At 40.3% G+C, this 16568-nt stretch overlaps 1 protein-coding gene across 6 annotated transcripts; it reads left to right on the forward strand.

Annotated features, from left to right (window-relative positions):
- The first annotated feature begins 835 nt into the window (after positions 1-835).
- On the forward strand, positions 836-10946 carry LOC308123141 (T-cell differentiation antigen CD6-like). 6 transcript variants are annotated; one of them, XM_080485460.1, is made up of 14 exons: positions 836-948; positions 1515-1604; positions 2971-3255; positions 4139-4453; positions 5194-5508; positions 6213-6275; positions 7087-7236; positions 7358-7474; positions 7625-7747; positions 7949-8026; positions 8164-8322; positions 8408-8506; positions 8590-8665; positions 10444-10946. In XM_080485460.1, the coding sequence occupies exons 1-13, from the start codon at positions 897-899 to the stop codon at positions 8634-8636; spliced, it is 1893 nt and encodes a 630-aa protein (XP_080341586.1). In that variant the 5' UTR covers positions 836-896; the 3' UTR covers positions 8637-8665; positions 10444-10946. The 6 variants fall into 6 exon arrangements, with proteins under 6 accessions (XP_080341586.1, XP_080341588.1, XP_080341587.1 ...); XM_080485462.1 differs by having other exon boundaries at positions 7949-8020; XM_080485461.1 differs by having other exon boundaries at positions 7090-7236.
- Positions 10947-16568: the final 5622 nt, after the last annotated feature.

The following is a 16568-nucleotide window of genomic DNA, read 5'->3' on the forward strand; positions in this document are numbered from 1 at the left end:
ACCACAGCGCTAGAGTAAATGGAATAGAATAGAATAGAATAGAATAGAATAGAATAGAAATACTTTATCAATTAAGAAAGGCCCCGTTCGTATTTCAACTCATGCAGTCCCTGAAATTGCACATACAATTAAGTTAAATGTAATTTAAATGAGAAGGAGTATATTAATAAATCGAAATAAACGTTTTATTTCACTTTATTAATATATTCCCTGTAATATATTATTAAAAAACGTCATAAAAAATCTTCTTCAGGTCCGTAAAATATACAGTATATATGCATTTATTTAACCAAATCACACAAGCATAGCAAATAATCTAGTAGATCAACAACTAGAGGTTTATGTTCACATTTATATTAATGGATACAACATTAACATAATCACAATAATCCGACTATTTACAAGTTACTAACAAAACAATATCTGGAATCAGTTGCAAGTTATTTACATATAATTATGAATTCCTCTTTTGTTCAGTAACACAGTCACTATTTGTAATTAACCTTTATGATTTTATTTATATATTCAAAAGTAATTCCTCTTTATTTATTATCTTCCTGTTTCTAATCTCTCATTAGTGTTATTGACCTTGGACATTTTTTGTGCTATTTTGTCGTTTATATATTTAGAACTTAGCTTTGTTCCTGAAAATGTTCTAAGTTGACAATTACTCGAACCTCAAACTACACAATAACATAAACATTTCAATTCTTTCATTTATGTATCATAAGACTAGAATATGTTCAGAGACAAAACCTTGCACATTTCACTTCCTTTCATGATTCACCAGATGGGAAGTGCTGTCAGTTTATAGCATGAGGAACACGGTTCAGTCAGGCTCAGTTCATTTGAGTTTCAGGTAGAATCAAGGACATTTCCTCTGTTCTCTCAACAACATGAAGCTCTTGAAATACATCTTTGCTTTTTTACCAAGCTTTCTGTGTCAAGGTAATTCCACTTTATTAATTTAAAAAGCATTTGATTATATGGTCTCATTGGAAATGCACAAGGTATTATTGCTTGTAATAAAACTGACTTTGCAGTGCTATTAGTGGAATAGAATATCTATGTTAACCTTCGTGTCGCTATGGGCTTGGCTTTTAATTTTACAGGTTTTTTCACAGATTATTATGAGTGAAAGCAGTTATTGTGTAGTATTCACAATGTAAGATAAAACTGCTCACATATTTCCGCTTTCAACTTTGTGTAATACACTCCTCAAATAATCTGAAGATGATGTGTAAAAAACAAGCAGGATTATTTAAAGATGAAACCATTTCTGGGTGCATCTTTCAAAGTTTCTTTCATTAAGATTTCAATTTTATATATATTTTTATACTTTTGATATGTATTGTATGGTGCTGATCACCACATTGTGATTGAAATAATGTATTCATCCGTTTTGCTTGTTTTCACAGGAAACAACTTATCTTGGTTTCGTAGGTTGACAAAGTTGTGTTGAATTTAATTAAAGTAAATTGAAGAAGTCTCGGTTTTGCACTTTTGTATTTTAGGTGTTGAACACTCGTTCAATCAAACATATCCAACCGCTAACCCACTGAGAGAAGAGGCAAAAATGACGACGCTTCAAGACAAAATGCACCGTAAGTAGGATGTTTACCATCAGTTTGTCATTGTTCACTTATACTCAAGTAGACACGGTTATGCCTCATTGTCATGCTGTATTTTTTGTCCAGAATCAAGCTTTGCAGTGTGTGCAGAGCCTGCATGCCAACCTCAATCTCACTCTCACTCTCACAGGATGTGACCTCCTTGCCATACACATTTTGGCAATTTTTGCAGTTGCAAATCAAACTGTGAGGAAGAGGAACGCTCTCCCACGCGTGTAGACCCTGCGTTGTTCTACAAATGTTCTATTAGCTTTTTTTTTTTGGGCATTTATTTTTGTTGCAACCTCTACAGCTTTGTTTAGCACCAGAAACAACCTGTTTTCAAAACTTTCTTGTCGAACCCTGGGAATACAAAAAAAAGCGTTAGTTTTTCAAGGGCATGCTCAAATAATACCTGAAATGAAATGAGGACAGACACAAGTGTTCCTATAAAAAGAAAAAGAACTGTAATGTAGTTATATAATATTATTCTTATATGTGGTGTATTGTTGAAACACAACAGGAAACGGGGGGAGTAAGAGAGGGGGAAGCAAGATATGCCTGCACATCAATGTGTGATAATTACAAACTTCCGACCTCTCTAATACACTGAAATCTGATCAATGTAGATAGATAGATGCCATTAGAAAACAGGATATGTTAAGTATAATTTGACAATTTAGGCTTGAAGCTATGTAAAAACTGGAAAATCAAACATTCCTTTCAGCTATACGTAATTAAACTTTAGTCCGTATAAAGACAAAACGTCCACTTTAAGTGACTTTGAATACGTATCTAAATAAGTATCTGCAGAGCAAACTCAGTTTGACATCAGAGGACACCGCAAAAACATTTGTTGATGTTTGATCTGCGGTCTGTTAAAAGGAGGAACTTAAGTGATACTTGTTTACCCTCAATAACAACATTGATGACTCTGAGACTGAAGATTTATTCAAATAAAAACGACTGCAAACATTGCTCATATGGAAGCTGATCTACAAACAGGATGCACTCAGGATTCTGTCTCGCAGACACGCAAACGATAAAGCACAATATTCTTTTAGTATCTTTGCCTTCATGAATAAGGCATTTGTTCACAGCTTTGACCTTCCAACAGATCACCTCCACCATGTTATCACATTTATTTTTGAGCTTGTGAGGGCCCAGCATTCAGTCTTACCCCTCCATGGCAAACTCAAACAAACAAACAAGAAACTATCGTTTCCAGCAGATGGTTGCATGGTGGCAGTATTTATCTTCCCCAAAACACAGTCAAACTGAAAGAACAATGTATTAGCTTGTGCATGTATTGAGCTTCAGGCTCTTAGTAAATGAGTCCCTCTGTGTTTTCTGTTCTCAGGTGGCGTTTACATCCACCACCTTGCTGGTAAATGCAACTGGACCCTCAGAATGTCAGGAAACGGGAGCAACGACGTGGTGCCGCTAACAGCAGACTTTGCCGATTTTCTGATCGAACACATCTGTCAGGAAACAGGCTGCGGCGGCGGCGTCTACTCTGTGGATAAAACCAGCTCACTGGAGAACACCACCTGCCTCCACAGCTGTGCATATGCAGACCGACGTCTACTCAACTGCTCTGAGAGTGTGAGGAGTGACTGCACGGTGATTAGTGCAGTGGTTTGTGGTAAGGATTGCCTGAAAGGTCATGTGCTACAAACCCCAGAACCATTCAGAGTTCAGTGTTACAACTCGGCTTTGAAATGAAATAAATAAATCTAAAACAAACATTGCAGCATATTTATGTGGGGAAGTGGTGGCCTACAGCAGGTTTGATCACAAAACCAAGAACTGATTGACAGTGTTACAAGGTAGTTATAGGTCACGGAATGGTCTGTTTAAACTCACACTCTAAGAGATGTTTGATAGATTTAGTAATGTGAACAGACACTCTGGAGCCTGCTTTTGTGATAATTCCATCTCCTGTGTCACGTCAGCTATATTCCAGGTTGCTTCAATTGTTTGGCAAAGGAACCTTTAAAAAGCTGTTAGGTTTATTGGAGTATTTTCTCATAATTTAGTTTCTGTTCTTTGTATGTAATGGGGGTTTCCCCTGGGCGGGGAGGTGAGTCCCCCCCCCCCCCCCCCCCCCCCCCACAGAGCTTAAACTACACTCACATCGCACCTGCAAGCAAAGTTCTCGGAAATCTGGGAGGCAGAGGTAACGTGGGTCCCGAAATGTTCCAACCTTGAATCCAGTTCTAGTGCAATTTGACGTATTGGATTGCCAGTAATTTGACGTCCATGTCTTTAAACCATCAAGCATCACTCAGTAGAAATGAGACCTCTCCTGTCACATGTTTGACCTTGAATAGGTTTTAATCAGCCTTGTGTAGTTCCTCTCACGAGAGCAACAGAGAGCCGGGGAGACACAAAGAGGGAGTGCAAATTATTCTACAAATTCATATTCATATTCATCTTCCATAATAGAAGGAGAGCAGGTGTGGGCAGACAAAACACTTACTTGTAAAGTGCACAGATTAATGATTGCACAATGGTTTTCTTCTCAGGAAACCAGGTGGTGCGGCTGTCAGGAGGCTCAGACCGCTGTGCTGGACGGGTGGAGCTGTGGCGAGATGGACGGTGGGGCACAGTGTGCGATGACCAGTGGGACCTGAGGGATGCTGAGGTGGTGTGTGCCCAGCTGGGCTGTGGATACGCCCTCAGTGTGACGGGTCAGGGTGGAGCCTTTCCAGCGGGCAGAGGACCCGTCTACCGGGACGATCTGAACTGTAGCGGACAAGAGGAGAACCTGTGGGCCTGCCCGGCCTCACAGGACGAGCCGGACTGCGGACACAAAGAGGACGCCGGTGTCGTGTGTTCAGGTCACATCTGAAGTCTGATTGCTTTCTTTCTATAACCAGTGACAGCAGATTAGATTGTTGATCCATAATTATTCTTCGATTAGATAAAAGGATCAAATTGGCGACATTATTAGTTTTGTAATAGATGGTTTCTCATCATCTGGGTGACAATGTGTCTTTACCGTTAACACCTGATTTCTATACCAATAACGTTTATCAGAATGTGTTTTTTTATATATAAATCATCCTAAAGTCAATTAAGTTTATAACACATCATAAGTATATCAAACTAATTACGCCACAGCAATAACCATGACAACAGATGAATTTAGTTTTTTAACTATGCTAATAAATGCAACCTTATATATCTTTATGAATGAAGTTTTAGCCACTTTAAACAATTCAGCATTTCTATCCAATGTACCGCTTATATTGTTTGTTTTCTTTTGTTAGGTGCTATTTTCTCTCCACATATCAAACAAAGAAGTGAACCAACATGTTTGTGCTTGTTGAATGAAACTTTTCCACATTATGAATTGAGTCATTCGTGTTATCTTAGGTGGTGTTGGAAACATTTATGATCTCCAGCGATCAGGTGACATGTAGCAGGATGCGACATTATTTGAATATTCCCCCAAACATTGTCATTGTCATGATAAAAAAAATTTTTTTAGCCAGTTGGGGTCACCATTAATCTCGCTCCCCGAATCTACAGGTGGATTTACTGCCTCATATCTAAAAAGCAGGACTTGTCGTTGCAGAGATGAGATCCGTCAGACTGAGCGGGGGTTTGGACCGCTGCTCTGGTAAAGTGGAAATCCATCGCAATGGCAGCTGGGGGACGATATGCAACAACTGCTGGAATATAAACATGGCCACCTTGGTCTGCTCGATGCTGCAATGCGGTCCTGAGCTGAATAAGTCCTCCTGGTTTGTCCCCCATCTCCCACACAACAACGGGGCGCAGTATTACTACGACTGTGGTCCGGGGGATCGGAGTCTGTGGCAGTGCTTGGAGATCATCAACAATCCTTTTCTGTGCGTGACATCGAAGGCCGCTGGAGTCACCTGTAAAGGTGTGTGTCTCTGGTTTGGTGTTTGTGGTGGTTAATTAAGTACTTGTTCATTTAGAATAAAAAAAGTATTTATTTCTTCATGAAAGAAAAAAAAAACGTTATTGATTAAGAGTTTATCAAAATGTAGGAAAAGGAAAATTACAAGTAACTCACGTCCAAGAAGGATGGGAACCCACCCCCCCTCTAAAACACATCGTCAATGACCCAAAAATATCTAACAAATGTCTTTTGTGCAAAGCTGAGCTGAATTTCATGGCAATTTTAGTTCTCTGGAGCATGCCAAAATATTTACATTTGTAAATTGTGTTTGAAAATTTAAACATTTAAACTCAAATCATTTCTTGTGAAACTTTTGTTGACTAACAAAAATGTAATTAAATTATTTTTAATAAGCTAATCACTACAAAAATGTGTAACGTGTGATGTATGTTATACTTTTTGTATAGGTAAAAAATTATTTTCAGATTAACATTAAAATAAAATAAAAAAAATAAAGGTTTTACTCTTCCACCTCTTGTGATTTTTGTTGATTTTTGATTTGAGATGTGAAGCTTTGTATCGTAGTGTATTAACCTGAGCTTCATGGACAGTCATTTATACTTCCTGTGATTTCAACTGCTTGCTTCTTTTCGGTTGTACATTGTGAATCTTTTCAATATGAATGATGAATATCACAATGTTTTCTCTCTGTGCTGAATGAACAGGCTCTCTGGGGTTCCCTGCAGCCACCACACCCACTGCTGTGGAAACCACCAACTGGACAACTGGTAAAATATCTGATCCTTTATCAACAGCTTACTTTAATAAGAGCGGCCTGCATGTTGGGAGCTTCTCTCAGCGGTTATCTTGTTTGTTCAAGTAGTTGGTATTTGTTTCTCGCTGCACTCTGAATGCCAGCTGTGAGTTCTGTTCGCTTTAGTTATGATGGATTAACTCAAAATGATCCGTGTGCACCACCATTCATCTTCCAACTGAGCTTAATGAGTTAATCAGTCATCAGACTGTATTCATGTGCAGATCTATGGCAAAATTTTAACACTTCCTAAACCACAATTGACAGTTTTTGCAGTGATTCTCATGTTTAAATAATGATATTTGCATTGCTGTTACTATTTTTGGACAATTTTGTATTTGTTTTATCATAGCAAAATGTTATTTATTATGGTTATTTAAGTTCTATTTCCTTTATTTAAGGTGAAGATTACCCTCTCTCATTCTGCGATTCTATAACGTATCTATATTGCCTAGATATCGATAATGATCCACACAGTGCAGACTGCTCAGCTAATCAGTCACAGCAACACATCTTAAAAGAGGGACAACTGAAAGTAATGCGCAAGTTGATTTTGAAGCAAGTAGTTATTTTTTTGTTAATCAATGAAGTAACTACCCCAGTGTTTTTTAAAGAACAAATTAATAATGAAGTACCGATGTGAGCTCAGCAGAGGAGTGAAATCAGCGTCACTCTAAGTCCAACCTGGGTGTTATACGGCCCTTCAGATAAAGCATGCAGTAAATGAACGTAATAAACTACCTGAACCTGATATATATATATTCTCCATTCTCTGTCCGTCCCAGCAGAAGCCACCACTTCTGTGCCTGCCGCTGTAGATGGGTCTCAGCCGGAGCTCTCCCTGGAGCTTCTGATCACCATCGTCGTGTGTCTGCTGCTGCTCGTGCTGCTCGTCACAAACACGGTGCTCTGCTGCCACTACAGACGGCGACACGGTTCGTGTTTCAATCCGCAACGACCGGATGTCCGTCTCTCGTTGTTTGCCCTGTGATGGATTGTTCAGTCTGTAACCTGCTTTCACACGTAGTCACTCATACCAATTGTACGTTTGTGCAGCTTTCTTACTCCAGCAAAAGCCTTTCAGTGGACAATCTCCCTCTGGAAACTATCAGAACTACTACAAAGATAGTGTGGACCTCGTCAAAGTCAGTACCAACTCACATCAGGCTGATGGTGAGTGATTGAACATTAAAAATCTTCTCTTTCTTAATCTTGCACATATATGCACTTATATCCATGGACAAGCTTGGTAATGTTGCAGTTTTGTGCAGTATGCAGCCACCTCATCGCGTCTTGTAACCGGGTTGTGTTTGTCTCAAAAAGGTCCCTCTAATCTCCGGTTCCTTGGGACCCAGCTTAGTAGCATTGACAGCACGTCATTAGATGCAGACTTTGAGCAGTACGACCGGCCCAATGATCCGTCTGCGTCTTTATCAACCTTTCAGAGTGAGCTATGTTCTTTTATCTTTACCCTCCGTGTCTTCTCTTTTCTCACGTTCTGCAGTTTGCGGCTCTGCAATGTGTGTGTGTGTGTGTGCGTTTGTGCAGCGTGAATGTGCGGTGTTTGCAAGTCATTACTGTTTGCAGCAGCTGGTTTGCAGGATGCTTCTCGATTAAACTGTTGCATCGTGTGCATCTTGTGCACAGATTCGCAGCGGTACAGAACAGACGTCAACCCTTTGATGAAGCCGCCTGCTCTCGACTGCCTCTCTGAGGAAGGCGAGTGTGCGTTCCTCATCTGCAGCTGACTCAGACATCAGTATTCAATCAGAATGATAATTAGGAATGTTTATTTTCCAAAATTTCAACACGAGGGCATTCATTTATTTATTTTTGTTGCATCCTTCTGTTTTATCTTTCAGGCTGTGAGCCTCCAAACAAAGGGGCTGCAGCCTCTGCGTGTCACGATGGCGGCACCGCCGCTCCTCAATATGTCCGGGAGTCGATGATCTCAGTGGACTCGTTTGAGGATTCCAGCACTTCTTCTGAGGAATGCTATGAGAATGTGACCAACAACAAAAGTAATCCAAGTTTCTCTCTGCACAACCAACAAAGTGAATGAAAACCGTCGTGCTTTGTTTCTAAAGCTTCTCTGTCTTTTCCCAGATCCCGGACCGGGTCAGTCCTCTGCTGCCAACTCAGAGTCTCTAATCCACTCGCAGAACAAACTTCAGTCTGGACAAGCAGCAGACCTGCAGAGTTCAGGTTCAATCACATAAAACAGGCATTATACTCCAGGAAAGCATACACTCTGTAACAGCTGCCGATTGACATTGTCTCAACATCAGATGATGAAGACGAGGACCACTTCTACTCCCCTGTGAGCCCCGAATGAAGCTCTTCCTCTGAGGATGACTTGCAGCGGTAAGGAGGCCTCACAGAGAAGAAATGGAGTCACTCTCAGTCAGGAAGATGGAAAGTATTAGACAAATCAAAACAGATCGCACATTAATGATAAAAGCAAAGGGATGCAATCTTGTAACAGAAAGTTTGAAACAGAAATAGTTAGGAGACAGTATATTCAAATATATTCAATTGTTTCCAGGTGGTTAAAAAAAAGAGTTCAGTTAAAATCAGTTCAGTGAAATCAGATTAATGTTCAGTAGCAAATGGGTCACCTACTGTATAATAAGGACAAAGTACAATAATCAGAACTGAAAATGTGATTATTGACTTCTTATCCTGCATATTTCGCAAATTTTCCCTGTGAGACTTTCCTGAGGACTGAATACCAACATTGATTCAAAACAAACGAAAGAATATTTTGAGAATATAAACAGTCAGATTTTTCAGATTTTGTCTTTCATGTAAAAACCTGTAGCCGGTTCACTGTGAATGCTGATGGGATCACAAATTGTGTAAATCCAAAGTATCCGTCCACAAACGTTTGGTTCATAAAGTATTTCTGTTTGACACATATTTTTCTTCTGTGCCAATTGATTCAATTCAATTCAACTTTATTTATATAGCGCCAAATACAACAAAGTCATTTCAGGGGAATTTTACAGAGAAAACCCAACAAATCCACATGAGCAAGCATAAGCGAGTGTGGAAGGGAAAAACTCCCGTTTTTTGTAGGATCAGATCTTCCACAAGGTGGCGTTGCAACCTTGCGAGTCCCTCAACATCAATGCGTCTGGGTGTTGACATGTCCTGTCATGTAAAGCTGAACAAATGAAAAAAAAAATCTGAACCATAAAGTGCTTTGCAGGAGTCATATTTTACTTCCTGCTCCACTTGATGACAGACACTTATCTGTGCTGAAGTCACAATAACTCTGCTGTGAGGGAAACATAAACTGCTGGTCCAGACCAGGCCTGCTCTCCTTCTCCTGCAGCAGCTGCTGAGCATCAAAGCAGCCTGCACATCCAGAGCGTGGCCCTGAATCAAAGTGAAGTTTGTTTTGGAGACACAACTGCACCATAAAACTTAGAAATGGAGGCAGTGGTGCTGAATGCAGGGATAAACATGGATTATCTGTGGTTCGGCTAATGTGAGAAGTGGGAGTGATGATGCATTGGAGTGATAACCCACAGAAATGGGTGTTTTGGAAGGTTGTTTTTTTTAAATTCTTTTGACTGGAAGGTATTTGGAAAAGAGATAGAAGAAAGGACGAGGGGAGCAGGAAGGGGGTGAAGCCGAAGGGAATCCGGCACAGATAAAAAGTGTATTGGGGAGTCATATATTACTCTCGAATTCAGCCCAGAGCTCTGCATCAAGATAAACACGCAAATTAACAACCGGATCGCCTTATGAAACTCAATCTCTTTCACATGCCAGAAAATTCAGTGCACTCACCACTTAACAGAGATCCCATCTAAGAAGTATGCACCATGATATATCACAGATCCTCCTCTCACAGTTTGCTTTTGTTTCATTCTGCTGGAGGAGATTGATAAATCCTAAAAACCTGTGGATTTATAGTCCTGATTAACATCAAGGAAAAGAACTGCCGAGCACCAGTATTTCAAGTAGCTGCGAGTATTTTCCGGATTAGAAGATCAACCCTCTGTTTTCACTTTGTTCATTAAATCAGTTACACACAAAGGATTACTGCTCCATAAGTCCATAAGTTGCTTAAAGTGTCCCGGACACAGATCCCTGCTCGCGTTTAAACTTTTGAACTGTGTTTGGTGCGGCAGGCCTGGAGACGAAGGTACCTGCCTGCAAACAAGATGGAGGACGTGCCTGAAGTGAAAGCCGCAGCTGTTTTGAGGTTTGTTGTTCTTAAATGAAGCCGAACCTGAAGAAGGAGGAACAACTGGAGGACTTCGGCGAAGAAGTTTTGGCCATTTATTGTGCTTGTAAATGAGAGATTTTCAAGTTTCTGTTCACTAATCAGCTTTAATCCCGAGCGTTAAGAAGTTTCAGTCAGTTATTGTGGAATGAGAATAGAGGCGTTTAAACTGCACATTTTGCCAAATTAGACAGATCAAACATTTTTTTCACTGTGAATCAAATGATTACATTTAAGAGTCCTAAACTTTTTATGTTTCTTTATGAACCTATACAGAATTGACTGCGCCTCCTGCATGCTTTCACACTGACTAGTTAACGATATGATTTATGGACATGCTGGTGAACATTGCGTGAAGTGTTAACAAAAGACTCAGATATGCATTTGGCATTCAAATAAAAGTTTTTCAAATAACAGATTTTTTTGTGTGTAGAGGGTGGATGATGCATATAATTATGTAACTAGTAACTATTTTAGTGATTTGAGCTTGAATGTTTCTCTTCATGAGCTTTAGCATTATCCAAAGCTGCTGTCTCTCGTGAAGAACACGTTGAGGTTCCACTAAACTCTTAGGTGCTTTTCAGTTTTACTTTGATTAGAGCAGTTTTTGATAAACTATTCTAATAAACAAACACAAAGTTGGTGGGTTTGGTAGCAAATAATCACATATGTATCTGAAGTCCTAGTCGAAGCAAAAAATAATAATAAATCATCTAAAAATTTATGATATGGCCCAAATCACCTCAAATAAGTATGAATGCTGTTTCATCAAGAAGAGGTTAAAATAATTTAGAATACTGAAGATCTGGACTTTAAGGTTTAGATTTTTACTTTTTAGAAGGTAAATGATTCAAATAGTTTTACATGAAAGAGCGACGTTTTCTGGAAAAACTGTTTTCACTGACGCAACATCTTCCATTTCTGGATCCCGACAAAGGTTTAATGTTCCACTACAACGATCATGAAAACAACAAACCCAAACAGGTCAATTAGCGTCTTACTTCATTCTGACCTTGTAGCTTTTGCTCTGGACTTGGCCTTTGTATTGGCACTGCTCTTTGATTGCCCAGGACATGTTGCAGGATGGACTGCAGCCAGTGAAATGTGGTGAGGTCATCCATTTAGATAGAGTCCCAGATGGCTACAGACCTGGGTGAAAAAACCCCACTTCAGCTCATTAATCAAAGCCGTTTTTCTTTTGGCCGAGCATTGGCAGAGATTTATACTTAAGCCATTAAATTCGCCGATATTCCCGTCTCCTGATTAGTCACCCTCACCGTGACTCAGGCTGTGGCTTTGCTGTAGACGACATTACAGCCTACTGGGCTGAGGCTTGGGCGTACTGGTGAGGCCTGGTAATAGTGTTGATTACTCGTCACTCATTAGGTTGCTTTCACTGCTGCTGCTAAGCCCTCATCAGGAGGCTTTTGCTTGAGAGGCTGAGCAGAGGGGCTCTGATCCAATTCACCTTTAAAGTTCAGTGGACCTGTCGGGGTTTCCACGGGTCAGCGCTCCACTCTCCATGGTGTGCACTCCCCCAGAGAGGCCCTCATTACCTCACTCTCCATTCCTACTGTACTAGACAAGCATCTGAACGTCAAGCTTTGGTTGTGTGAAGTTTGAAATGTTTGTCACGGAGGATCTATCAAAACTTCAGCTTAAAACGCTTTTAATTTCTAATTTATGTCGGTGTTGAGAAACACGCCTGAGAATTAACCATGACCTTCAGTTTCTGCATTGGCCCTGAGGGTTGGACCATAGTACTAAACTCTACAATGGATCACATTTCTCTAAAGACCTCAGTTAGAAATGTGTTTGGTTTTGTTAACTTATTACAACCTGGAACCCAGCGAGAAATTTGTGAATTATTTGCCTGTTCATTGTTGTTTCTGAACTTGAAATGAGCAAACACCAAATTCCTAAGTGGCTCATTCAGGGAAAAAAAAAAGCTTGAACTTGAAGGTATGAGAACAGTTTATGGAAGCAGATTGTTTTACCAACCAACCAACCAACCAACCAACCAACTAGCCAACTAACCAACTATTTTATTAATCAACACCAAGTATCCTACATCAGGAAACCACTGAACAAACCATTGAACAAACAAATCAATAATTCATAAGTAAACCAAATATATATATAATTTAATTAATTGATTAATTTTAATTTCCTGAATACTGAATGATGATAAACATTTAAATTCAACATTGTTTTGTTTGATTATTTTCAAGAATAAATACAGTTACGTTAATGTCAACATCTCGCCTGTATTATTCCCATGGCCTCCATTCCTGCATTGCTGCTGTCATAATCGCGTCAGCCACTAGAGGTCGCCATGTTTTCCCTCTGGGTTCGGTCAGTGCTTTTGTTTCAAGTGCTCCATCTAAAGACCAATAAACACGGACAACCACCGCACGTTGAGTTTGTGTTGTAGCGCCTCACAGCCACCGTACATTTTCTCATACGACACGTTTATTTGAGTCTGTATACAGAAGCAGATCCTGGCAGTGCTGCGTTTCGCTCATTAACTTTTTCTTTCCTCTTAGCACCTCGCTGCGGTTAACGGTCTGCGGCGTCCTCCCCAGCAAGGCACATTCATGTAGATGCCAGTCGGGTCAACGCTGCAATTAAGCCGCTTTAAACTTGTTCAGCGGTGCTTGGAAGGCCATAAAAATACTTCCGTTTGGGTGTCAATGGGAGGCTGTGATGGTTCCCGCTGCTTTCATGAGAGAACACATTGTGTCATGTTAATGTAAGTAGTCTGGTCAGCGGGTCAAAAGGGCAACGCAACCGCAGACAGGAGGGTTCGATCAGGCCGATTTATTTTACCCCTCTTCGCTTGTCCAAAGACAAATTTCTCAAACAACTCAGAATTTATGGACACGTTTCCTTGTTTGTCTCAGAACAGATGGACGGAGATTTATGAGCGTGCGGTGCATGTGAGTCGGTGACCTCTCGCTCGGGAGACCCGTCAGACAGGACAGGTGTCATCAATCTTTGGTGTTCGGTGAATGGCAGATTGGCTGCCATAAAGCGGGTCTGATTGCAGTGTACTGTTCCCAGCGGAAGGGTTTTCAGTTCGAGGGAGGCATGGAAACAAAAAGCCTGCACATACAAACAATGTGTGTGGGACAGCGGGCCCTGCGCCATGTTGGAAGTTGGTATACTGTACATGTCTGTGCCGGGACAGCACAATGAATGCTCAATGATTTATCATTTCTGTCAATCCAAATGTTTCGGTAATAGTTTGTGATGCATCACACAACAAATGTTTCCAACAAGTTCAACACAGATGGATAAGATGAAAGAATAATAATAAAAAAAAAACTGAAACATTATGCACAGTGAAAGTGCTCTCAAAGGACATTATAGTCATGCTCTCTTTATGTTTCAACATATTTTATTTCCTCCTTTTTATGCCTGATATATCTAAAATTGACAACTTTTATTACAAAGACAAATACATGAGTCTGGATAAGGCACATAAATACTTTTTCTGGTGGGAAAAAAAACCTTTACAAATTATAATGCAGTACTTTACAGAATAACACAAAAAACAAAAGGTGAAAAATAAATCCTAGTTTTATAATTGAAAAGAGATTAATATTATTCCTATATAATGATTTAATTCCTTAAAGAGAATCCTGAAACGAGACAAAAATTCAGCTTCAAAAGTTCAAACTGAATTCCCATTGATGGCTTGCAGGTTGTACTTCAAAATAACACCGCCTGATTAACAAGATTAAAGAAATGAAACTATTTCCGAGAAACAATGTGCTGATGTCATCTGGTGCTGGCTGAAGTCATGGCGTCCACTCAAAGTCCCTCCAGCGTTTAGGCCGAGCTCGAAAGTAAGTCCAGTGGTCGGGCAGCAGCTGTTGATCCTGGAGCTTTTGTACAAATCCAATGTGGTTATTGGTATAAGAGATTCTACTTAATTTACCTTGATCCAGGGATTCGAACCAGCAAACTCTCGCTCACCTTTGGGCCGCAGCCACCGCACACTTCAACTTTTCTTGGCTCCGGTCCTGGTTTCCCTCTCCTTCGTCTTCGTCCTGTACGTGAGGAACATGAACTCCGCTGAATGAGAACAGCGTTGGCACAAACGCCTGCCATTCACATTTAGCCGCATGATTCGTTACGGCCGTCCCAAACCGACTCTGTGATTAATCACCTCGCCCCCGGGCGCACAAACAAATGACGATGCCGCATAACCGTGACAACGGAGATGACGCACACCCTCACCTGACGCCTGACGCACCTCTGCGAAAGATTTAGAAAACAGTGGGAGTAATGCAGACTGACACTGATCTGTGACTTCATAATTCTTTCCGTTAATGTTTTTTCCGCTGTAAGTCAGAAAAAGGAGATTGAGCATGTTAACATACCTGAACCCTGGACTCAGATGTCTTACATAATAATGAAATTAGAATCTATTCATTGTTTTATGTCGTGACGTGCTTATATTTGTGGTTTTGTGTATGTTTGTGAATGAGCTATGTAACTTTCTGGTATTGTTTTCTCATCCAGGCATTAGTTTGGATCTCTGATGTCTTTTTCTGGTTATTTAGTATTATTATATGATGCATTGTGATCATTTCATACATCTTTGTAAATAAATACGCACATAGTGAGACACTCACACGGACACTTATGCAATTAAAAGTCACAAATTAACCATAAATCATTGAATACATAGAGGAAATCAAATAAAAGAAAAAAAAACAAGAAAAATTTCCAAAGTCGCACGAAAAGCACATTATACACTCAGTGTAATATTTTAGGACAGTTTTCTTGGTGTGGAAGTGTCTCCCAGTCCGCAGTATACGGCCTCTATAAACCCTGTTATTTTAATGAATCCTGGTTCCGTTCGCACCTGATCCAAACCGATGGCTTGTTATCGAGCTTCTGCAGAGCTTGAAGACGAGCAGACAATTGGATTCAGGTGTGCTGGAGCAGACAGACGTCTGAAACATGCCGCCTCATCCCCCCCCCCCCCCCCCCCCCCCCCCCCCCGAGTACATCGATTGGGAAACGAGACGAATCCAGCTCTGGTTCTGGTTAAATAAATGTTGTAACTGTTTGTTGATTAAAACAAAAAACAAATGGCTCCAAGTTACGGCGAGAAGACCAAGAAAAGTTCAGGAGAAAGACTGAAAGTTTGAATTGTGAAGATATCGATAAACACCCTGACAGACGTTGCACTTAAAACTAAAAGAAATCCTCAGAAAATTATAGAAAATTGTTTTAATTTAATTTATTTTTAATTCTTATCAAACACGATCCCAGGAATCTCACACAATAACTCAGGAATTAAATATATTCTGGTTTTAAGGATACAAATTGCGCAGTGGTTAAGTACATCCAAAGTTAGACAAGAGGCCTTGGTTCGTTGGTTCAAATCCCACTGCTGACAAGTTACTATTGTGAGTCTCTGAGCAAGGCACTTGACCCCCAGCAGGTCCTGGTTGTCACATGGCTCCTAGTGTATATAGACATAGTTAACTGTGAAAAGGACGAGATAAATGACAAGAAATCATTTCCCCAAGGTGATCAATGACGTATTTATTATGTTATGTTTATTTGTTTCTATCAAGAAGAAAGAAACACATTCGGTATATACATCATAAATGTTTTTTGCATGAATCAATACATGATGGTGTATTGTGTTTTCAATTACTTTTAGAATGTAAATGGTTAAAGTTTAATATTCCTCTATTCCTCCACAGACTTTGAGTTGTAACTAAGAGCACAGTGTGGCAGGTGATGGTGAGTGAGTGTGTGTGTGTGTGTGTGTGTGTGTGTGTGTGTGTGTGTGTGTGTGTGTGTGTGTGTGTGTGTGTGTGTGTGTGTGTGTGTGTGTGTGTGTGTGTGTGTGTGTGTGTGTGTGTGTGTCCGGTCAGCCGCTCCACAGGCTTAACCTCTGGATTCCACAGATTCCAGCCCAAAGTCGGGCACAAGTCTCGCCGCTGGTCCGTTTAAGGTGATTGACGTTATTTGCTACCATTAGGCACTACTATGTAATTGACC

The sequence above is a fragment of the Lipophrys pholis genome (assembly GCF_963383615.2).
Source record: "Lipophrys pholis genome assembly, chromosome: 17".
NCBI classification, from domain to species: domain Eukaryota; kingdom Metazoa; phylum Chordata; class Actinopteri; order Blenniiformes; family Blenniidae; genus Lipophrys; species Lipophrys pholis.